The sequence below is a fragment of the Limulus polyphemus genome, unplaced genomic scaffold (assembly GCF_000517525.1).
Source record: "Limulus polyphemus unplaced genomic scaffold, Limulus_polyphemus-2.1.2 Scaffold223, whole genome shotgun sequence".
NCBI classification, from domain to species: domain Eukaryota; kingdom Metazoa; phylum Arthropoda; class Merostomata; order Xiphosura; family Limulidae; genus Limulus; species Limulus polyphemus.
In genome coordinates, this window is record NW_013665833.1 from 678,333 (window position 1) to 702,429 (window position 24,097).

The 24,097-nt window shown below is 29.7% G+C and overlaps 2 protein-coding genes across 3 annotated transcripts in view; one reads left to right on the top strand and one right to left on the bottom strand.

Annotated features, from left to right (window-relative positions):
* LOC106478544 (CD109 antigen-like) overlaps positions 1 to 11,859 on the top strand; it is a 98,884-nt gene extending 87,025 nt beyond the window's left edge. Inside the window, exons 22-33 of the mRNA XM_013939093.2 lie at positions 981 to 1,152; positions 1,748 to 1,942; positions 3,491 to 3,560; positions 4,915 to 5,095; positions 5,995 to 6,084; positions 6,413 to 6,590; positions 7,391 to 7,620; positions 8,384 to 8,545; positions 8,861 to 9,057; positions 10,173 to 10,347; positions 10,623 to 10,728; positions 11,356 to 11,859. Of these exons, the coding sequence (XP_013794547.1) occupies positions 981 to 1,152; positions 1,748 to 1,942; positions 3,491 to 3,560; positions 4,915 to 5,095; positions 5,995 to 6,084; positions 6,413 to 6,590; positions 7,391 to 7,620; positions 8,384 to 8,545; positions 8,861 to 9,057; positions 10,173 to 10,347; positions 10,623 to 10,728; positions 11,356 to 11,573 (1,974 nt within the window). The 3' untranslated portion in view covers positions 11,574 to 11,859. The remainder of the gene's footprint in view (positions 1 to 980; positions 1,153 to 1,747; positions 1,943 to 3,490; positions 3,561 to 4,914; positions 5,096 to 5,994; positions 6,085 to 6,412; positions 6,591 to 7,390; positions 7,621 to 8,383; positions 8,546 to 8,860; positions 9,058 to 10,172; positions 10,348 to 10,622; positions 10,729 to 11,355) is intronic.
* Positions 11,860 to 12,133: 274 nt separating this feature from the next.
* The window catches only part of LOC106478549 (cleft lip and palate transmembrane protein 1-like protein), a 28,707-nt gene continuing 16,743 nt past the window's right edge, over positions 12,134 to 24,097 (bottom strand). For both annotated transcript variants that reach the window (XM_022382158.1, XM_022382159.1), the window contains exons 9-16: positions 21,977 to 22,165; positions 21,102 to 21,167; positions 19,999 to 20,049; positions 19,515 to 19,597; positions 18,451 to 18,485; positions 17,106 to 17,206; positions 14,581 to 14,696; positions 12,134 to 14,057 (exon numbers count right to left, since the gene is read on the bottom strand). In XM_022382158.1, the coding sequence (XP_022237866.1) occupies positions 13,973 to 14,057; positions 14,581 to 14,696; positions 17,106 to 17,206; positions 18,451 to 18,485; positions 19,515 to 19,597; positions 19,999 to 20,049; positions 21,102 to 21,167; positions 21,977 to 22,165 (726 nt within the window). In that variant the 3' untranslated portion in view covers positions 12,134 to 13,972. The remainder of the gene's footprint in view (positions 14,058 to 14,580; positions 14,697 to 17,105; positions 17,207 to 18,450; positions 18,486 to 19,514; positions 19,598 to 19,998; positions 20,050 to 21,101; positions 21,168 to 21,976; positions 22,166 to 24,097) is intronic.

The window sequence follows — 24,097 nt, forward strand, 5'->3', positions numbered from 1 at the left end:
ATTTTTCCCACAACTGATGTAAGACTAATAGGTCTATAATTACTGGGACAATTTTTATCACCTCCCCTGAAAAGAAAAGTTACATTAGCTAACATCCAATCCTCTGGTACCTGCCCATTATTCAAGGACTGACAAAAAATAGTAGCAAGTGGCTCACATATCCAATCTTTAACCCTTTTCAAAACCCTTGGATAAATATTATCTGGCCCAGGAGCCTTATCATTTTTTAAACTTCCCAATGTTTTCTTAACCAGCTCAGAATTAATGCAGTCATCTTATTTGATCGTTCCAATTTATCAATTAATCAAGATGTGGAATACTTCTTAAATCTTCATTAGTAAAAACCAAAAAAAAGGTAAAATTTGATAACCCAGCCATCTCATAATCATCAGATACTAGCCCTTATCATACCTCAAGGGTCCTATCCCTATCCTAACATTTTGTTTCCCCTTAATGTATTTAAAGGAATCCTTACCATTAATTTTTACACTTTTAGCCAACTTCTTCTCATAGATCCTTTTTGATGTCATAATTTCCTGTTTCACCAACTTTCTTGATTTTCTATAATCTTCTAAGTTTCCTGTCATACCAGTCAATTTAAATTTCTTAAGTTTATGAAGCTTTTCTTTAATTTTATTTCTTACCTGGTTTTTACTTGTAGCTACCCTTTTTTTCTATTAGGAATATGTTTACATTGAATATTTGAAAATTTATTTTTAAAAATTTTCCACATCTGATCAGTGTCTTCAAATAACTCAGCTGCCCAATTCACAACAGGTAACTCTTGTCGCATCCCTTCAAAATTTGCTTTTTTGAAATTATATTTTATATTTTACCATTTTATATAAACAATGCAATAAATATATTTTTAAATAAAGCAAAAACTAAATATTTTTATAGTCTAAAGCCACTTGAATAGTGTAGAAAATAATAAAAGTTGGTTTTATGATTTAGTGATATGACACAGATTTTTTTATTAGGCTGATGGTGTACCAGTTTATCGTCACACATCACTACTATTGGATCTCAGAAACCAGGCCTACAACATAAAGTTTCTAGACATAAACATCACAGAAGATCCTATCATTCCTTTTGAGCAGATGTATAGACGTTATATATTTGGATCACCAAGAGCAAAAGTGTCTATTATTGGTACGAACACTTTAAGAAGTATTTTTTATCAAACACTAATTAAGGACTTTTGTGAGGCCTGACATGGCTTGGTGGTTAAAGTGCTCAACTCGCAATCTGAGGGTTTCGGGTCCGATTCCTCATCACCAAACATGCTCACCCTTTCAGCCATGGGAGCATTATAATGCATTTATCAATCCCACTATTTGTTGGTAAAAGAGTAGCCCAAGAATTGGAATGGGTGATGTTGACTAGCTGTCTTCCTTCTAGTCTATCACTAATAAATTAGGTAGGGCTAGCACAGTTAGCTCTCATAAATTTTTGTGTGAAATTCAAAACAAACCAAATATTTTTATGAATAATCATCACACACACATGTGCAGCATATACTATGTTCATTTTCATGTCTTGTATGATCTCCACATAATATATATATATATTAGATAACTCTCAGTTAAGTACACAATGCATGTTTATACTTCTCCTGACAAACTTTTCATATTTCAAAATTTTAATTTCTTTCCTATAATAAAAAGTTCTTGCACTTTTAAATCAATAATTTGTGCTATGACATACGTATATTTAATTCTGAATTATCTCCTATAAAATATTATAGGTGATATTGTGGGAGCCCCTCTACCAGAAGACCACTTTGTGAATACTTTGGATATGAAATTTGCTCTGCCTGTGAAATCTGGAGAACATATTATGTTTAACTTTGCTTATAATCTCTATACACTGGTTTATCTAAGACTGACCAATCAGTTGGTAGGAAGTGATGCAAGAAATATCCTGGAATTTCTAAACAGAGGTATTGTAAACATATATTTTTTCAAGTTCAAAGCACTAAAAGTAAGCCATATATAATGTATTGATGTCATGACCATTATTATATACTAGCACTAGCAGAGACCTGCAAAATTTTTCCTGTCAAATTAGTATCTTTATTGCAACAGTATTTCTTTAAATACAAGATTTGTAGAATAACGCAAACAAAATGTAATCATAGAAACCGAAATGTGTAAGCCCACTTGTATTTAGGCCATACTTTATAAACTTTAACTAATATTAGGCCTAAGTTCGATAAAGAGATAAAGAAACAATGTACCATGTATGTTTTTTATATTAGTTTAATTAGGACTAAACTATACTGTATTTAATATTATCTACAAATAAACTTATAATGTTATTATATGACCTAACATCAGATCTTTTTGAAAACTTCAAGCTTTGAACATTATTGTATTAAATGGTTAATAAAGAATATTTACATCCAACTTTTTTAGTTATCCCTTTATTCATAGAGCAGTTGTAGTAACTTGTTTGCTGAGATTTCCAGCTCTCTGGTGCAGGCAGGTGCTTGCACTGTTTTTATAGGTAAAATTCTTACTGCACATACTTATAAGGCATACTAACAGCAGAATTATAGTATGACATGATTTTGCTGTCTATGATTAGATTTCTTTTGTATTATGCTATAAATCCTGTATTTAAAAAAGTACTGTTGCAATAAAAACACTAATCTGAGTGCAAATGTCTTGCAGGTCTTGGCTAGTCTATTATAATAATACTAAATTTTTGTCTGTCATGATAATGCGCATGCATTTTAATATCTAAATATGTATGCGTGCACACATCATTTCCATAACAGACACACGAACAAGTGTATTATTATATAGATGACCACCAAAGTCAAATTATTAATTAGTTGCTACTTTTTATATATTTATTTTTTTACTACATCTTCTGCTGTTTTCATTGAAGTTCTGAGAAAGATTGTTTCCTTGGTGATAGTGATAGGATTCAATTGTTTTTAACCTTTTTTTTCATCATTGTACGATCCTGTTATTTTAGTATTATTCCAATTTACTGTATACACAATGTAATATATTGAATTAAAAGAAGCAAGTTTTAATACATAATTTGTAGCTATACACGTCATGAAGAAGTGGTCAGGCCATGGCCTTACCACTTCCTACGACCCTGATTAGTATTTCTACACAAAGTATCCCCAATTCTTTAAATAGACATAATGAAATATATTGTTTCTTCTTTAAACCTGTCAAACTAATTTATTGATTATGCAAAAATTGTATAAGCTGAATAGTATATTAATAATGACAGTGTATGTATCTGATCTTTTGTGCCATTTTTTCTGAATAACAATTGGACTTCTATGCAGAGTTTTTCTTCGTAACATGTTTTAGAAATAAACTGCTATGATTTTCTTATCTTTGCAGCAGTATACCACATGAAGTATTGATTATTTATATTCACATTACAGAAATTGTGAAGAAAGTTAGTAAGAGAACACAAAAATGTATATTACTGTTCTGATAAGTTTATATAAATGTTTCAGTTTATGTTCACCAGATGTTGTTTTGGATGGATGGGGCATTCACCATGTTCAAAAAAGAACCAAGTGTCTGGTAAGGAGAGATTAGGTTTCAGTTTTGATTGTTTATGTGGATATCAAGGTATAACAGAATACAGTAATTTCTTTCCTGCTCAACTAAATTGAATAGTTTTGATTTTCATAAGTTATTCCTGTTTTAAAAGAAAAAATTGTACATTAAAAATGCTTTTAAACATATTTTGTTAAATATAATTTATGTTTCATTGCTTCATATTGGTGAATAGTTTGTGTTTAAATAATTCTGTAATTTAATAGTTCTTTATGAAGAACATTACATAATCCCTTACAGTATCTTTAAAAATTTCATACAGACCTTCGTTACTTTTTTGAAAATTTTGGAATAATGTAATAAGTGTTTAACACATCAACTCACCTCTAAAAAGTTCATATTCTGTTTTATGTTTGTAAAATTTCTATTGTCATATGTCACTCACAATTTATAGTTTGTTTGTTTTTCTGTATTTGTATTTCTACAGAGTTATTTATAATTCAAGTAACTTTCTCAGAAAATTGCAAAAATAGAAGACGATACATGAATGATAACATGCAAAGGAGAAATGTTTATGACAAAACACCCTATGCACTATTTAGCCATTATGGGGTTGTTTAGTAATATAAAAATTAGTTAGTAATTAGTAATCATTTCATTAATCTGGTGATCATTGATATTGCAATTGTGCCTATGTCTGGGTGCATGTTGGCAAAAGGACCTTTACATCCATTTACATCAGTGCACTGTATAAGTGTAAGCTTGAATTTTTAATGTGTGTCCTTCTGCTGTGAGTACCAAGTATAAGACTCTAGCCTCTTTATACCAGATCATCCCTCTGGTGGACAAACAGTGTTTCTGTCATACATATTTTTGTTTTGGATATCATACTCCACATGATGCTTCACTAATGTTGTGCAACTTCTCAATAACTCTTTATGTTGAATATATATGTATATATATATATATATATATATGCTGCACTATACTGCAATTGTCACTTTTTGAATTTGTTTTTAGTGATAACATGATTATACAATGCTAGCTTTAAATTTTCTTACAGTTGCACTTAATTCAAATATGCCTAAGCATAAAATGTGCATGTTCTTCTAGATCTGAACATTAATGATTTATACAAATTGTTGAAAACCTCCCCCTATTGTTGGATCTATTCATATGTATAATGTATTGCTATACATTACATCTTGAAATAATGCCTGGGAAGAGTGACCATGTATTACAAGATCTAGATACTAAAGATTACTTTATTTACACCTGCTCAGAATAAACAGTACTTAAGTGTTGAGTGCTTTTAGTGATTATTATAAGTTAGAAATATTGATAATTCTGACACCTCTCTTTTGTGGGTTATATATAGGTTGACTGCTTACTGTGCTAGAATATACAACTTAGCTCAGTACCCCGACTGGGAGAATTACCTCTTCATAGATCCTAAAGTTATATCCGACTCCATTAAGTTTGTGCTGAAATATCAAAGAAGTGATGGGTCTTTTTATGAAACTGTTCAACATTCATGGAACAGAAAAATGGATCCACAGGTGAAGATAATATCTTTTCTTTCATAAAATGTGAATTATAAACATAAAAACATTGGGGTTCCATTTATGAGAAAATCAGTGACTTTTTGTAAGTTTCACTACTGAAATGTGGCAGTGCTTTTTTGTACTGTGCTGAAAACATATATTTAAAGGAAACAATACTACTATTTTAGACATTTAATAAAAGGTTTGTTTACTAATTTAATAGATTTAGTCAACAGATTTTTCATAACTATTGTGTTGCTAATAATGTATGTGTATAATAAGCATGTTGGCACTAGAAGTGTGTTTATTATGACTGCCATGTTGATAGTTGTGCATGTATAATAAGTGTCATGGTGCATAGGATGTGGGCATATAAGGAGCATCATGGTACTAGGGGTGTATGTGTGTGCATGTATAACAAGTGTCATGGTACTAGGAATGTTTGTGTATGAGGAGTGTTATGTGCTATGGATGTGTGTGTAACTAGTTTCAAAGCACTAATGGTATTTATGTAATACTTATAAACTGGAGAAAAGAACTGGGAAGACCAACATCTGGTTGCAAAAATATTATTAAGTCACTACTAGATTAAGTGTATGATGTGTTCAGTAAAATAAATATTTTATAAATGAAAAAAAAAAGAATTATTTATTAGAAAGAATATTAGTCAGTATTTACACATTTTATTTAACCTAGTTGTAGCACCTTTTTTAGCCAATACTGTTTCTCTAACATGAAGGAATTTCCTTGCAACAGTAAAGCCATATTTAGCTATGTTCAGTGTATTTTCAACACAGCTAGTTCTAGTTCAACTAAGTTAGAACATAAGTAATTTTCAAGTATGAAGAAAATCATTATACTTGATACTTGTATCAATGATACATGTGGCTCTTTACAAATATTTATCTACACAGATGCAACAAGTTGAAAATGGACTCCTAAGAAATGCAACATTAACAGCTCATGTGACAATCACTCTTGCTGAAGTATCAAGCTTGCCTGGGGTATTGTAAAATGTTTAGATTCTCACGTGACAGATTTATAACTCTAATACTAGAAAAAAATTTCTTTTAAATCTTTATTTTTCATGAAATTAAATTTAGAAAGTCTACTTACATCTGAGAAACCTGATTTAAAAGTTAGGTTTGACAAGTTTGTGTATACTTGTTGATACATATAGTATCTGTAAGAATTAAAATTGACAAAAAAAATATTTTTTCATGTATATAATAGTCTTTATAGTTTATTGTTTTCTACACAAGTTTATAAAATCATTATATATATTGTATTTTGTGTTATTAACTATCTAATAATGAGTGTTTTCTGTTATAGGGGCTACGTACAGAGGCAGCAAATGCCCGAGCTCGAGCAGTGTTGTACTTAGAACGTCAGTTACCCCAGCTTGATAGTCCATACGATGTTGCTATTGTCACCTATGCTTTAATGGTAGCTGGAAGTGTTGAGGCTGAAGTAGGATTTAATATGCTAGATAAGATGAAACGAGAAACAGGTGTGTGTGTATTATGGTTTAAATTTTAATAGCATGTAACACAACATGATGACAAAAGCCAAAGCAACAAATATCATGTGCTAAATCTGAAATAGAATTCATTCTCTATGTTTTATTTTTAAGTTTTATACATAGAAAGCACTTTCCAGTTGTTATGCATTACTAACAAATAATAAATTTGGTTCAGTATGATCATGAAGAAAACAAATCTGTCTCTGTTTACTGGTTATTCAACTCATTGATGTAGTGGCAAATAAAAAAGAGGGTAAATTCCCCTGTTTGATGCTCCAGGCCAAATTGTGGCAGGGTAGGAACTTAGGTTCCCCCTTCTATGAGAAGTGGGTAAACACTACCCAAATTAGAAGAAGATAAATGGCATTTACCTATATATAGCTTTGACTACACAGTTGGTTCATCTCTGTAAAATAATAAATTCAGGTGGTTGTCAGTTGGAGAAAATCTCAATCCTGGTGAAACTTTTGAATTAGTAAAACCGTTAATATAGCTTGTATAATAAATGATACTTCCTGCTGTAATTGTAATAAAACATAAACTTCAGTCAACAATGTTACATCCTAAGTGATAAATGTCTAAAAAAGTTTCAGAATATTAAAAAGTATAGTTCAGTTGTGACTAGGTTGAATACAAAATTGTAAAAAAAAAATACAAAACCACATTTTAAGGATTTCGTTTAAATTTCATTGTTTCATTTTTTACAAAATCCTGGATATTTCATGATTGGAGTAAAAATTATTACAAAATAAAAGATGTAATAATAATCTTTTTTTTTTTTAAACTAGAGGGGTTGGTGTACTGGAGTCCAGAACCCATCCCTCCTCCAGAAATAGTCTATCAAAATCAACGACCTTTCATTATGCCACGATTTCCTAGCAAATGGGACTCTGTAGCAGTGGAAGCTACAGCTTATGCTTTGATGGTGTATGTACGGCATGGTGGTATTATTCAAGACCAGATAGTAAGATGGTTGAACACAATGCGTCGTTATGATGCTGGTTTCATTTCAACTCAAGTATGTATTTTGTCATGTGACTAGAAACTTTATCAATCATTTAAGTTTGCTTAGGCCAAGAAAACGAATTAACATTTGAATTATAAATGTGTTTTCAGCTATTTTGGTTTAGTCAATGGTAATTAAAATCCACTCACTGGGAAGAAATAATGTAAGTTGGAATGTCTCGTCTGACAGATTTTGATCCATGTACATGTACTGATGCTACTAGAATACTGTGGTTACTTATTTTTCTTGTATTCAAGACACATTCTTTAGATAAATAGATACTTTAAGTTGTGAACTAAATTTTATCGTTTGTGTCTAGAATATTATAAGTTATCTGTTGTTTGTATATTAAACTAGATGTATCCATTTGCTACAGAGGTTATTTATACTTAGCAAAATTCATACCCGTTACTAAAATACAGTGATTACGTTTTATTCAAAACTTATCTGATATTTCTATTAATATTGTTAGATTACTTTAGTGTTTTGTCATGTTTGAATCCTACCACTGAACATGCTTGCTCTTTCAGCCATGGGGGTGTTATAATGTGACAGTCGATCCCACTATTCATTTGTAAAGAGTAGCGCAAGAGTTAGCAGTAGGTGGTGTTGACTAGCTGCCTTCCATCTAAACTATTACTTTTAACTTAAGGACAGCTAATGAGTAGCTTTGCATGAAATTCAACAAACAAACTGTTCAACAAAACTAATTTCTTTATGTATTCTAATATTTTATATTTCTGACTATTCAATTTAAATTATATTTGTTCACTAGGATACTATTGTTGCCATGCAAGCACTTATTGAAGCATCATTCAGGACTCACGTGAGAGATATTACAAAAATGACTTTGCAAGTTGAGTCTTCATCCAATCCTGGAGAAACTGGTGAGCTTAAGGTAGACCAAGACAACTTAGCTGCCTCCAAGTCCGTATTGGTAAGATACAAATCTGTGAAATTAAAGTATAAGACTAATTGGAAGCTTGGTTATTATAATGAAAAAAATATAAAGTTGCTACTGGGAATAACAATATTTCAGGGTACATCATTTATTTGCAAGGTAAAACCCCTGTGATGACTAGTGTACATGTCTATGCCGATATTTTATGAACCTTTTATCAGATTTATGGGTATAAAGTAATAAAATGTACATTTTCTGATTACATGGAATGTTATGTACCAATCATCCTATCCATCAAAGAACACTTTGGTCAATCAACGTAACATATTGATATACAATTCACTTGTTTAGGTTGCACCTAATGTGTGGGGCCATGTGGAAATACAAGCTAAAGGCTCGGGACTTGCAGTCCTTCAGTTAGATATCCAATACAATGTAGACAGAGATTTCCTTCTTCTCCAGCCACCATTAGAATCCTTCGATTTGTCAGTTGCTGCTCATTACCATGGTCGGAACAAATCTCACCTGAACATTGAAAGTTGTGCAAGGTAGACCTTAGCTAATATGTATAGATATTATTAGTAACCTTATTGTGGAATGAAACTTGTATTACTATTTAAGTAAACTAGCTAAAACTACATGGTTAAAGAAGTAATTTAAAGTCAACTACGATCCATTGACTTACCATTATTCCAAGCTGGACTTGTACTAGATGATATATAACAAAATACAGGAATATCAGACTATTCTGTTTTTTTTCTCTCCTTTCTTAATTTCTTCAATCAATTACTTCTGTCCTCTTACTTCTATCCATTTAAAGTGGTTACAAACAAATTTGTAAAATATTTTTTTGAAAAATAATCTTTTATGTTTTCCCTTACATGCCCAAATATGATTCTTTTAAAATTTTATAATTATTCAAAATACATTCATTAAAATGTTTGCTGGCATATAGTGTGATTTTTTGGGGGGGACATCTAACATGAAATTTATGTAAATTTCTTCTTAATATTAAATGATCTATTTTGCCAATATAGAATTCACCACAATTTACATATTCTTAAAAAAAAAACTAATCAGACATAGTTGTCCTGAAAAACACAAAGCAAAGCTTCATTTTTCATAACTAATAAAATGTTGAGGATAAATATATGAATTACGTTATTTTTAGTTAGTAATAAACTTGTAAAATCATACAGAATACATAAGCGCCAATTAGAGTTGAAAATAAACAAGGATTTTTAAAATCTTTTTTTATTCCAGAACAATCTGTTCTGGGATTACAGTGGTTCCATATTTGTGGTAATTAAATCTTTTGCTTTGCTATTTTAGCAAATCTTTACATCTACAATTTAATATCCTTTGAAAAACTAGTAACGTATTTCTCAGGTATTGAAACAAAGCACATTTTTCTCATGACTTTTGACACAAAAATCAAAACTTTTTATCTTGTCCCATGTTTTGTGTTTACATGAAAACTTATATTATTTCATCACTAAGGTTGAATTTTTTCCTCTATCTTACGAGTTTTCTATAAAGATATTTATTTGTTATATTAACCCAAAAGTTGAGCTATTTTTGTATGCAGAGAATTTCTATGATACACAGGTATTAGATTAATCTTAAAATTAAGCTTATGACTCCATTTTTTATGGTTTTCAAGGTGGAAACTGCTTTCAGAAAGTCCCACTAGTGGAGTAGCTGTAATAGAAATTACTCTGCCAACAGGATACATGATATATAAACCTATTATGGATTCCTATGTTCGTAAGGAGGTAGTGCCTCGACTGAGACGAGGCAGAGTTATCCCAAGATCAGCTGTTTTTATGTTTGAGTATGTAAGTATGGATTTACAAGCTAAATAATTATATTATACATTCTTAAGTTGAAGCCTTACCTGAAGCTCGAGTTATAAATGTTAATTTAGGAGATGTTAGTTTGTTTACAGGTATGTACAGTAAATGATTATGAACACTTTGAACACCATACTTTTATACAACATTTTTATTCATGTAACAGTAAAGTTTGTATCACAATAATTCAATGACAAAAAATTTACAGTCAACTTCCATTACAGAAACTGAAAACTTCAATTGTTATCTTTATTTTTCAGTTGGACTTCGACTGGTTATGTGTGAATTTTACAGTAGAAAGATGGTACCCTGTGGCTAACTTAACTCGCTACTTGAAGGCTAGGGTTTATGACTATTATACTCCTGGTAAGTTCATTTTTAGTTGATCCTTGAAACTGTCAGTACTTGATGAAACTCCATAATTACAAAATTGAGGGAAAAAAACAAAGGCAATTGTAAATTTATATACTTCATTTATTAATGACCATGGTTTCACTAGTAAAGGTATCATGAGGATGATCCCTTTAGTGGCCAAACCATGGTCGTTAATAAATGAAGTATTTATGAAATATACAATTGTCTTTGGTTTTTTCCCCTCAATTCTGTCATTTTTAGTTGTTGTATCACATCACATCAAGAGCCCTTTTTTTAACCTGATTAGGCAACTCTCCCTAAATATTTTTTAAAGAGGTTATTATTAAAATTTTCCTTAAAAGTTATATTAGTTTAGCTATGGTATAATAAATATTGTGAATTAAATTAACATTTTCTTTACCTTTCATTCACAGTAAATTTAAAAGTTCCAGATTAAATGCTTAATGTCAGTTTTTTTACAGAAAGAAAAAAAATCCTGGTTCTAGTTATGAAATTCACGTTCTATGATTTTAGTTTACAGTCCTGTATTTCAGTTAAGAAATTATATTCAATTAACAATCATTATGTGTATTATCCAAGTAAATAAGAGCTTCCACCACCTTTTCTATCCTTTCTCAGAACGATTCAAAGAAGTGATCTATGAGGCTTATGATCTATACGTTCTAAACATCTGTGAAGTGTGTGGATCTTACCAGTGTCCCTACTGTCCATTTTTCAGTGGTGTTGCCAAGCTATCATCACATATGTTATCCCTGTTGCTGGGGGTCATTATATGGAGAATGACTTCACAATGGCTGCTAAGGCCACTTACAGTTCAACAGCATGTCATGTATTAGTTTAGTTGTTTTTTTCTACACACATCAAATGTATTAGAAAGCTAATACAAACTTTCCTTACTTTAAAGGAAGTTATGAAGTGAATTTTGATGGTAACATGTTTCAGATACAGCACAAGACTTCTCACATATTGTTGATGAGTTAGAAGCTGAACTTTAAACATCATACATGTACATCTTCCAACTTTCTAGAAAACCAAGATTATCTAAAATATATTTTGTAGTTTTTTTAAAGTGTGTTCATAGTTTATAGGTTGTGAAATACAATAAAAGCTTAGTAAACCAGACTTTCCACTAAAATTATGAATCGTGACTTAACATATTCTGAGTAAGATTTGTGAATCATAAAAAAAATTAGTCATAGTCAGTGTGTTTTAACCATTGAGCTTCAGGAGTCGTTCCTGATAACTTACCGAAAATAAAGCACTTTAAAATTCACTTTTGTGTTTCATAAAATTAGATTTATATTATCTATTTCTTTTTTTTTTTCAACAGATGCTTATATTACAAGTATATTAAGCAACATCATAACTAAATTTCTTTATTAAGAATCCAAACACATTTCATGTATGAAATCTTGCATGTTTACTTCAAACCTCAAACTATTACAGTAAGAATACTACTATGCATTAGGTACAAAATATCTAGGTTATGATAAAAAAAAATAATTTAAGCTAGCATCCAACCAGGGCAAGGATTTTGTTATAAGAACAATTATGATGATGTATATAACCCCCTTGCAAAATGCAGATTAGAGATACAAATGGGCAGCCAAGTCACTATTGTTTCAATGTTTTAACTACATTGTAGATAGCTCTAGTTAATCAATTATTATTAAACTCTCTTAAAGAAAACAATAACACAAAAAAGACTAGTATCCATTCCAGCTTAATGTAACAACTTTAGTTTACATATTTATCTAAAAAAAAACTTTTCTAGACTATCTCTCTTCATAAATACATTTAACTAATACTTATCAACATTTCCATTACGTTTAATTTGCTACAGATCAAAATTTTATTCCAACAATTCATTTGTTTCTATCAAAGGATTTTACCTGGGATAATCAAGTTGCATTCTGTTAAATGACTTGATAAAGCTAGGTTTTAATCCACTAACATACAAGATTAGAAGGAAAAAACTGTTCAATATCCAGTTTAAAGAATAATTGTAACCATCTAAAACAGGTAGTATAGTTTAAGACTTCATCTGTTTAGTATCTCACCACTGTGAGCTATTTATCAATAAACCTGCATTAATCTCAGCCAATGCCAACTAATAGAAACAAGTCCAATGGCTTCTAGAAATAAAAATTCCAATTTCATTGAAAAGTTTTTATGAAACTACTAATAAAAAATATATGTACACCATATTTCTATTGTAGAGAAAGGCCATCTCCTTGCACATGTATGTTAAAGTGCAAGAAAAGAGCAATATTTTTATTAAATACTTTTTGTAAAGACTTGTTTATATTACTACTAATGAAGCTGAATAACAAAAATACCATGTTATAAAAGCAACCCTACAACCCTAGTGGTTTCAACAACTGCTGTTACTGAATATAAACATCAGAGAGAGTACATATTTGAAGAATGGCACAAGTTTATACTAAACTGAAGACATGTGGCTCATTATAAATTTTAAACGAGAGAGAATCCTATCTAAAATGTGCATCTAACAAAATATGTGAACTGGGTTTACTACAGCTCCAGTGTGAATGACTTTGGTTCTAGATGTCTTAATGAATCTTCCCAGTTTGGAGGAAATAAAGTTTTTACATATTCTTATAAAAACAATGGATTCTCAAAAAACTGAATATATCCAGAGAAGCTCATATATTTTGGTAAGAGACAGAGTTTACCTGATGTTGCACAAAGAATTCTTATAATATCCTGAACACGCTAGTAGACAAAAATGATACATTTTTTTAAATAATGCATGACTACTCATTTTCTTTCTTATTGAGTTGAAAAGTACTGTGAAGAAAATGAAATTCCATTGTTTGAAAGTAACTGTTAGCAGTATGTACAATGATCTATTTAAAATGTTAACTTCTTAGATATCAAAATATCATAATATCATCATATTAAAACTTGTATTTGAAAGCAGTAGTTAATTACCAAAACAAATCTGATAAGCTGGAAGTTATATTAAAAGCAATTGACCAGGGAAGAAAAAAAAATGTACTTTAATATCTCAAATTGTTCAATTTTAGATATAAAAAAAAAAAACTTATCTGTTCTGACTGGCATGTTCCTATTGACTTTCTGCTATGTCAAAGGTATGACACCAAGTTTCAACTCGTATAAATAAATTTGTGTCTTGGAATGATACTTATCATAAGAATTGAACACAAAGTAACGTACACCACACCATAATGAATTTCTTCTCTTTGACTTTTCATTTGTCTTTCTTTGAGTTCTCATTTTTTTCCCCATATGACTCACCAAATTCATTCACACGACTCCTGTCAACTGGATACAACCTGTAGAAAACAGGTCAGTTTTGTTACACTAATAAAACTCTTCTTTGTAAAATCATGTGCATTTCATTCCATACATCATATCAAGAGGATTCGATAGAGTGAATTTTAACACAAGCCCCTAGTAAGTTATTTTATGCAACTGACTATAATATTATAAAACATTCACACATCATGTAAGTATGGTAATGCTGTTGTTAAAAGACTTCCAGATTAACTTCCTAGAGCTTAATGATGTGTTACTATTTGTTTTATGATGTATGTTAACTTAATTTTCTCAACTTATATCAAAGTACAACATTAAGTATAAAAAAAAACCATGTCATATGTACAATCACATCATAATGTATTTGGTTTCCAAGTCTTTATAAGTATTTCAATTTCGTGTAATACTTAACTGACATATAAAAAGTTCTAAATAATATAATTTTGTAACAAATATGGTTTATTTCAATCTCAATTTGTCTCATCGTGCAATGAATGTTTGTAACCTTACACAAATGTTTCACTTAATCTATGTACTTACCATCTTTGATAAAGGTAAATAAGAAAGACAATGTCATCACGAAAACAAGCAACTCTGTGGGCTGTGGGCATAGTGATGATGAATGCAAAAAGATCATCAATGAAAGTGTTGAAAGCCTGGAAAATCCATGTATTTACATTTTAGGATAAAAAGTCATCAATACAAAATTTATAAAAAATATTACAACTGTCTTTTTTCTCATGAGAATTTGATTGAAGAACTACTACCCTTCATGTGTTTTATGACCAGAAATACCCAGCAAAAGGTTACCGAGTTAATTAGTAGTTAAGACCCACTACCTGTTTTCTAAGGTTCTACAATATTATAGAAATTTAACAAGATTGTTTTTGTAGGTTCATTTACATTTAGCGTTGAGTGATTAATTTGATTAATCAATTTTTCTATGAACATTCATTAGTGTCATGTACATGGATTTGGTCCACTGGACTGGTCTCGTATTGGATAAAGAATACTGACTACAATTCCAAATTTACTGTGCATACCTAAATGAAATATGACACATTTGTAATAAAAAAAGTACAAATCTGTTATACATAGAAAAGCAGATGAGTAACAAAGGTATTTGTACTCAAGATATTTCTGTGAATTGATGACATCAGGCTGACTCAGACACTGTTTTTCAGTGTTCCTGTATGTTGTATCTGTATTTACTTTCCTCTATCACAAACTGTCATTAAATCATTAATGTAGGGTAAAATGAATAGTTGATAACTCTGACACCAAATATGTAATATCATCTTGAATGGCACTCTGTAAAAGTTCATAGTTTGTACAATGAAAAAAAAAGCATTGCTATTCTTTGTCTGGAAATAGTCATAAAGGTGAAACTTAGGTAATAAAAATGTTTGAAATATAAACTACATTTTCATCCCAAGTTTATTGACATATATTCATGTTAAAAATTTTTAATTAAATTCTGAATAGACAGTCATAACATAAACACTTTGACCTTACTGTATGGATAGTTAAAAGTTTAGAATGTTCCTAATACTTATAAAGTTGTTCAATATTTTTAAGTTTTCACACTGATGACAGAATTGAAAAAAAAAATTCAAAAACATCTATAATCAAGCCTTTTTTTTTCATATTACTGTAATTCTAGTATTTCTTACAACACTTATTTCCACCTTATGAATTATTTTAATATCTTCCAAGAGGTCAACTAGTGTCATTACATACTGTAAAATAGTATATGTACTGTTTTTCTGAGATCAGAGTGAATGTATCTTCACAAATACAATACAACATCTACCACATACACAGTGTCAAAAATATTTATAGTTTTATTACATGAAATCTAAAAACAATTATTCTTCAGGCTGATTCCTAAAAAAGTGTCAATTATCCGCCCCAAAAATAAAAGTATTACTTTTTCAATATTGAAAACAGCTGTATGTTCTATATCTGACAGTAATATTCCAAGAAAACCATATTGGATAGTGAAATATAATGATTTAAACAAAATAATTACAAGAAAAGTGTTCTCCAGTAAATGGGATAAATATAGTCAAAAACTAAGTCATTAAGAGGCCAAATTTATTACAAAATATAAAACAAATTATTTAAATAACAATATCCAAGATATAAAGAAACGGTCTCTATATAGATTCTAAATATGTTCCTGCAAAGTTGGCAATTTTGTAATGAAGCATATAAACATCCAGGTTTCACGGCATAGAACACAGATGGCAGCACACATGCAGGTTTGGCAATTGTTTCAAGTACAGAGGATACTCCCACATGTCACACTAGAGGGAAATTTTTTTTGGTAGCAGTGGGGAAAATCCGAATTTCACAGTTAGTGGGAATAAATGTTTATTTGGATATATCCAAACTATGCAGTAAAAGGTTTAAAAGTATTGTTCATATTTTCAGCTTGTTTCATACTATAACATATATACGATACATTTTCATGTACAACAGTTCAAGATTAAAAAAGTAACTTAATCCTAAACTGTTGTACCTGAAGATGTCTATCATATTAAATGAAGAGTAGTTTTAAAATGTCTTAAAAAAACAAAAGCTGAAAATAGGAAGATTAGTCTTATGTGAGAATAATCGATTAAATGAATGTCAACAGTTAATCAATTAGGAAATTCCATGAAACGTTCGGCTATATTTACATTATACAATTTTGAATTATGAAAACAAAGTATCTTATATTCCATCAAATAAATGGCTACAGAAACAAGTACTTCATTTGGGCAATATTTTAATATTTCCTCCTATTTATAATCTTTTTAAAGGCATTTTAATAATACCTCCAAACTCATTCCAAATTGGAAGTTTTAACTAGTTGTTTGAGACCATACGTGTTAGAGTAAAAAATACTCTGATCTGATATCATTTCGTTTTCATTTTGACAACTAAGTTGAAAAGTCCACATTTTTAATTGTGTCCAATATCTATGGTATTTTAAAGATTTCCTGAATGTCTGTAAGTCTGGTTTTCAAACGAGTTTGTTCTTGAAAGCTGCTTCATTTCAAATAATTACAATTCCTTACCTTATACATGAAAGCTCTCCAAGGTAGATGTGCCACAGATTTAAGTTTGTAATTAACAAAGAGTTGAGGTAGCATGAAGAGGAATCCAAAAGCATAAACACCTAGAATGGGTTAGAAGTTTTGTAAGCTAACTTCAAATCTTTTCTCCAATTAAAGCAATCACAAAATAAAACTTCAAATTGATTTTAAAGTTGAAGTTGTATTTTTTAATACATTTTATAATACCTTTGAGCTTGTTCTAAATTGGAGATGTTAATTAATAGTTGTTTGAAACCATATATGTTACAGAACAACAAATATCAGTAAAAAAATTATTTAATGAACTTAACTGATAACATAGCTTTTGCATTTTGACAACCAAGTTGAAAAGTTCACAATTATTTTTTTTTTGTCTCCAGTATCCATGGTATTTTTACAATTAGTTAGGATATGTACGAACAGTTTACTAATCATTGTTGAAATAGTGTTAATTAAAGTGACTTTGGAGGAATGTCTAGCTTTATGTTCACAATAACGTAATCCAATTTAAGCTTATAATCACTGTCAAAGTTGTAAGACCCCTTTCTAAAAAAAAAAACCAAATTTGTATTCAAAACTTGTAAACTGAAACTAAGGTTATTAAACTTTTGAAACATACAGTTACAATAATTGAACTTAAATTCCATAGAACCTATAACCAAATGATTATTAAGTATAAAAACATTTTTAGTAGGCGGGAAAAAGAAAGACAAATCATTATAATTACTCAGGATCGGACGATTTAAAAATCATTTTACATAGCTAACAATGAGCAATTACCCAAACACACACTTCCCCTTCACTGGAAGGGTAGAGAAGAAAGGAATTGTCCCCTACCATTTTAATCATATTTAGTTATATAATAAGAGAGCAATTTTTCTCAAACATTTCAGACTTTTCTGGTTATTTTATTCCACAGATAAATGTATATTGAATGTATTAATTATCTGTTATTCTATCTGACTTTCCTGGTCTCAAATCCAACTAGAAGGTATGTCACAAAATAAAACTATAGATGTTATTTAAAATATATCTTCAAGAAAGAGGCAATATTTTTTCCTAATTTACATACAATTTCATACTTGTGTATAACACCTTATCTAACTGAAAAATTATATTATAATTATTAATGAAGACACCAACCAAAAATCTTATGATTATTAAAAGTAAAAACAAAGAGAGAATCATTTCTGTATGTACATTACAAGAACTTCCTTTTCAATCTTGTGTAACAACAACTTTGGTAATTACAGGTTGTCAACATTTAGTATTTAATAAAATGTTCAATCTAAGCCTAATCGAGAAAATAAATAACTTAAAAGCTCACCATTAACGAGACTATGGATACACCAGGAATACCAGCTGCATTAAAAAAAAGAACCCTTTAAGCATACTCATACTCACAATGTTTGTGTGTATATGTTTTTGTAAGCATAAAAAACCTTTCAATAATAGTTAAGAAAAAACTCTCCCATTTTATTATAAATTTTCACAAAATAAGCATCCATAGAAGTGACCACACTTGATTGAAGTAATACTGTGAAGATAGAATTGGTATTTGAATTATCATAGATGTAAGCATTTAGTACATAACACACTTTTATTAAGAATAGATATTTGTACAGGAAAGTTTTGTTTTTACTCTACTCTTTCCGTAAAATATGTAAAACAGCTAGATTCATCGGTATGTAGCTAAAAAACATTCAAGTACTGGTAGTGAATGGATTAAGTAATAAAAAATTATGTTATGAAAATGTAGTGATATTTCAAAACCCAGGATACTGAGTTTAGTATGATTTCCAGAACTGTCAACTAGCTTTTTTTATCACTTTTATTAAAATTTAATAAATGAACCTGAAAGGCAAAAGTTTTAACACCATTCTTTATTTTACAGCCGAGAGAAGTGAAATATCAATAGCATTGCTTTACAATATGTTCAAACATATATGTAACTGTAAGTTACCACTAATGTAGGCATGTAATAATGTGTTACTCATGGATACCCGGATCACTGATACTTTTTGTTTTTGAGCTATTTATCTTGAATATTGTGAAAAGATTTACTCCCCAGTTATTTTACCTTTTAATAAAATTATGATAGGTTAAACAGTAAAACTAGTTAAAATATATGTAGAAATCTTAACGTTTTTGGTATTAGTTCCTAGTGTCTATCCTTTTAAATTGAAAACTTGTAATGAATCTGATAAAGACTGTTAAGCACAGGAACATCAGGTATCTGACAAGTCCTTCTAAATTGAAAACTTGTAATGAATCTGATAAACTGTTAAGCACAGAAACATCACAAATGCTATGTAATTTCCCTACAATCTGTGTAATAAAAAATACCACACATAATGAAGCAGATATAGTAGTGTTGGTGTACAAACTTGCCTTTTATGTTGTACATAAAATAATGAATAGACTGCTCCTCCCAAACACAGGGGATATAACAGGAATGACAGGTATTTCATACTCTAACAAAAGAAAAAAAATAGAAATCAAATATACTATTCAACCAATTTACTTCATCAAACTTTTTTATCCAATATTAAACTACTCAAAAATGGAGTAATATAAACTATCAAAACACTTGCTAAAAATGTATTTTATGAAATCACAATAAGTTTAATGACTGGAGTTAAATTTATACCTTCAGTATTTATTGCAAAAACAAGAAAAATTTGCTGGATAATGAAACTGATTTTGTAATAAATAAACTGATATAGTTCTATACACAAACTTACTGAGAATTCATAAGTACTAACAGATTCCAACAACTACTCAGATTTTAGCTTTATTCTCTAAGGGATTGAAGCCTATTACACATTGTAATTTCAAAAAGCGCATATCCAAATTACATAAAAAAATTTCTTACTTGTGAATCATATTCTTCTGTCTGTTTTTCACTTGCACTTGAACTTTCAAACTATAAAATATTCATAAGTAAAATTATATGTATATATATATATATATATATACACACACACACACACACACACACACACACACACACACACACACACACACACACATCATATACATACATACACACCAAAATGAAATAATAATAAAAAAATAATGCATGTAACAAAACATTAGAATTTCTCCATGAAAATATAAATTGAATGTTTTATTGCAGTGAAATAATTGTAAGGATGGAATTTCTTATGAGCATGTCCAAAATATCCATCTCAAGAACCAGGAGAGAGTAAATGATAAGAAATTCCAGCCTTACAAGCAAACTCTATGTTGAGAACAGAAATTTTTTTTATACATCTCTTTGCTATGGTTGCATGTTTTTCAACATTGAAGAGTAACACAGTTTACCTGATTACTTCTAATCTATGTTTTTGTTTTGTTTTTTCAAATTAAAACCTAAAGCCTTGTATGCCCTTATTTTAAATTAATACTTATATGGACTGAGCTGTAAAGCGTAGAAAGTGCAAGCTTTGCACAAAGAAGATACAGGTTTAGCTATATTATGAACTAGCAGGTATGTTTAATGTTTTTTTTCAAAAATAATTTTAAATGTAAGCTTAAGGTACGGGCTTTAATTCTTGGAAATGACAAGTGCAAGTTATATTAGCATATAAAGTTATTTCTACTTTTAAATATCTTTAATCCTTGTAGTTTTGTAAAAACACAAAATTAAATTTTCTGTTGGATGAGTTGATAAGTAGTTTTGAGATACTCCTAAACCTACATGTATCATTTAATCTATCTACATGTTACAAAGTTTGAAACATTTACTAACAACTGATAATCTACAAAAATTAAGTTGCTCCAAAATAGGTTAGTGCTAAAATATAAATATTGGTGAAAATGTTTAACCAACTTGTATTTACGTATCACAGCATTAACACTGATTCCTACTTGTGAAACCAATTCAATACATTCACGCACTTGTAAAGTTAAAAACATATATTTATATTACACATATTCTCATGCACTAATGAAAAGTTGGAAGACATAACTTACCCTAAAGTTAGGAATTATTCCTTTAAAGGTAACATGCAGTTTGAGTGCCTTTGTCACTTTCCAAAACTGTAAAGAAAGCAGTGAAAATTCTTTAAATATTGAAGCTTGAAGGATAATTTATGAGATAATACCCAAGAAAAGAATGAATTAAATGTTTTCAGTGACAATGGTACAGTTACACTCAACTGTATATAAACAGTTTTGTGATGTAACAATTAACAACAATGTCTTGGTATGTAAAGTGTCTTCAGCAGTACTGGATTTATAAACTATAAGCAATTAGTTTAGTAGTGACACAATCCTTTTTTTTTACAACCATAAACAATGAATATAAAAAGTATGTTTAATATACAAGTACAATTTAACAATACATATAATATTATTTTATATGTAGTATCACGATCAAAATACATTATACAGAGGTGTGATATAACTACCTACTATTACCAACTAAAAAAAAGTTAAGTGATGAACATGTTAGAATTTTAACTTTAAACAAAAACAATTTGTTAAATATAGAGTATAGAACAAACTTCATTTCTTGAACAAGAAAACTGAAAAAGGAATTATGTGATCAATATAATAACGTGTAAGCTAGATGAATATTAGGCTAAGATGATGAGAAATAACAAGTTAGTACCTGCAGTAATAAAATCTTGGTTTTCTGGATCTATTTTCAATAATGATGTAAACTTTTAATACATATTATTATTCAGTAAATACCAAAATGTATCACAATAGGACAGATTTATCCAGTATTAAAGTATATATATGTATTACTACACCCAATAAATTTCTCCTGCCTATGAGATTAGTATTTTTTACCTTTGCTTTCACAAATATTTTGAGAACACAGAAAAAAAAAGAACTCTGACCTCTATAACAGATGCTATTCCAGAAGGAATAAGAACAAGGAGACTGGTGTCTTCATCCAGTAGATAAAGAAAAACAATCACTTGGCTTATACTCCGCCAGATGATAGTTCGAACAGACATTCCCACCATGCTTTTTTTTTCCCTCCAAAATCTTATGTCATTTTTGAAAGCCAGAAAGTCAAACAATAACTGGAAAAATATAGTTATTCCCATATTTCATTAGATTACAAAGATACAGAATACTTCTCTTTTAAACCTATTCATGGGTTAAGTGTACTCTTTACGAAGTATCTATCAAATATGTTTGCAACAAAATGAACAAAAATCTCTAAATTACAGACCCTTTGTGAAGAATTATACAAAGGATCCAATTATTTTTAAAATATCAGCATTATTAACAAATTACATGACAAAATTAAAGTTCACAGATTGCATGCAAGTTATGAGTTGAACCTCCCCCCCTCAAAAAAATTACAAATATGTACAAAATGGTGTATTTATTATTTTAGAAACCACATATCCAGTAAACTACTTCTATTCCATGCAGTAGCATTCATGATACTTAAATACACTTAGCATGCATTGGAGTTGAAACTATTTTAATCAAATTTTATTTTAGTCATAAAGAAAGAGGTTGTCCAAGTGATAAGTCCTGAATAACTGCTGCTACTTTGTAAAGTATTCTCTCAACAAAGTTCTGACAAGTGTTTTATGAAACTTTACTCATTATATTATTCTACAAGTTCAATCATATGATGATGACTAAAAATATGTGATCTAACCTTACAAATTAACCACCTGATATGGTAGAAAAGACATTCTATAAAGTTAAAATATGGTGTTATTTTTAAACCAAGTTCTGATCACACATTATTCCATAAAAAATGGACTTTTTTGACTAAAGGAGTATATCAGAGGCTGTGGAATATTTTAAGATAAGGTGACCATATGTTCCTGATTGCAGAATATTTTAAGATAAGGTGACCATATGTTCCTGATTGCAGAATATTTTAAGATAAGGTGACCATATGTTCCTGATTGCAGAATATTTTAAGATAAGGTGACCATATGTTCCTGATTGTGGAATATCTTATTATAGGGTGACCATATGTTCCTAATTGGGGAATTTTTTAATATTGGGTAACCATATGTTCCTAATTGTGGAATATTTTAATATAGGGTGACCATATGTTGCTAATTGTGGAATATTTTAATATAGGGTGACCATATATTCCTGATTGTGGAATATTTTAATATAGGGTGACCATATGTTCCTGATTTCAAGGCACGGTTCCCATTTAAGGAATGTTGTCTCAAGAAAAAAATATTCCCAAAAATGCTTCCCTCCAAAATACATTTACGTTTCATTTCTTGTGTTATAAAATCTGCAGCAGAAAATATAATCGATATAAACATTCAGCTTTAGGTGAATCATTGCCATGTGATACTACCAGTGTGGTTGCCACATGTACAAATCTAAACATGCCACATAACATTTTCCTGTTCTTTTTTTAGAAGTTATGATTATGCACTGTTAAAATGAGATATTCACTGTATATTTAACTATTCACAACTCACTTGTCATCATCAAAGAAGCCAAAATGTTACTTGCACCTTTTAATTATGGTGAATATAGGTAGAAACCTGTATAAAAGTGTCCCTGGTTTTGGTTTAAAAAATATGGTCACCTTATGTTAATATCTATTGACACACATGGATACACAGACGTTTCACAGAATGTTTCTATGTTCAAGGAGCACAATGCAGCTCATACCATACACATCCACTACCATCCTTCACAGTACAATCACTGTCAGACTGTCCTACTGCACACTTCCACACTCACAATCAGCCAACACTTTAAGTTCTCACCACCTCACAGAATTTTTGACTGATCATCAAGATCCCAAAAGTGTATATCTAACACAAAGCAAAATTTTGTTAAACATTCTTAGGGACAATGTATGTACTGTAGACCTTCAAAATATATCTAATTAATATTAACTACCAAAAAGAGCAAGTTATGTACTTAAAGCAAAGCTAAAAATCAACATAGCTAATTAAATATACTTACGTTACTACCCAAACCTCACAGATAATCCCAAGTGAATTTGATGCAAA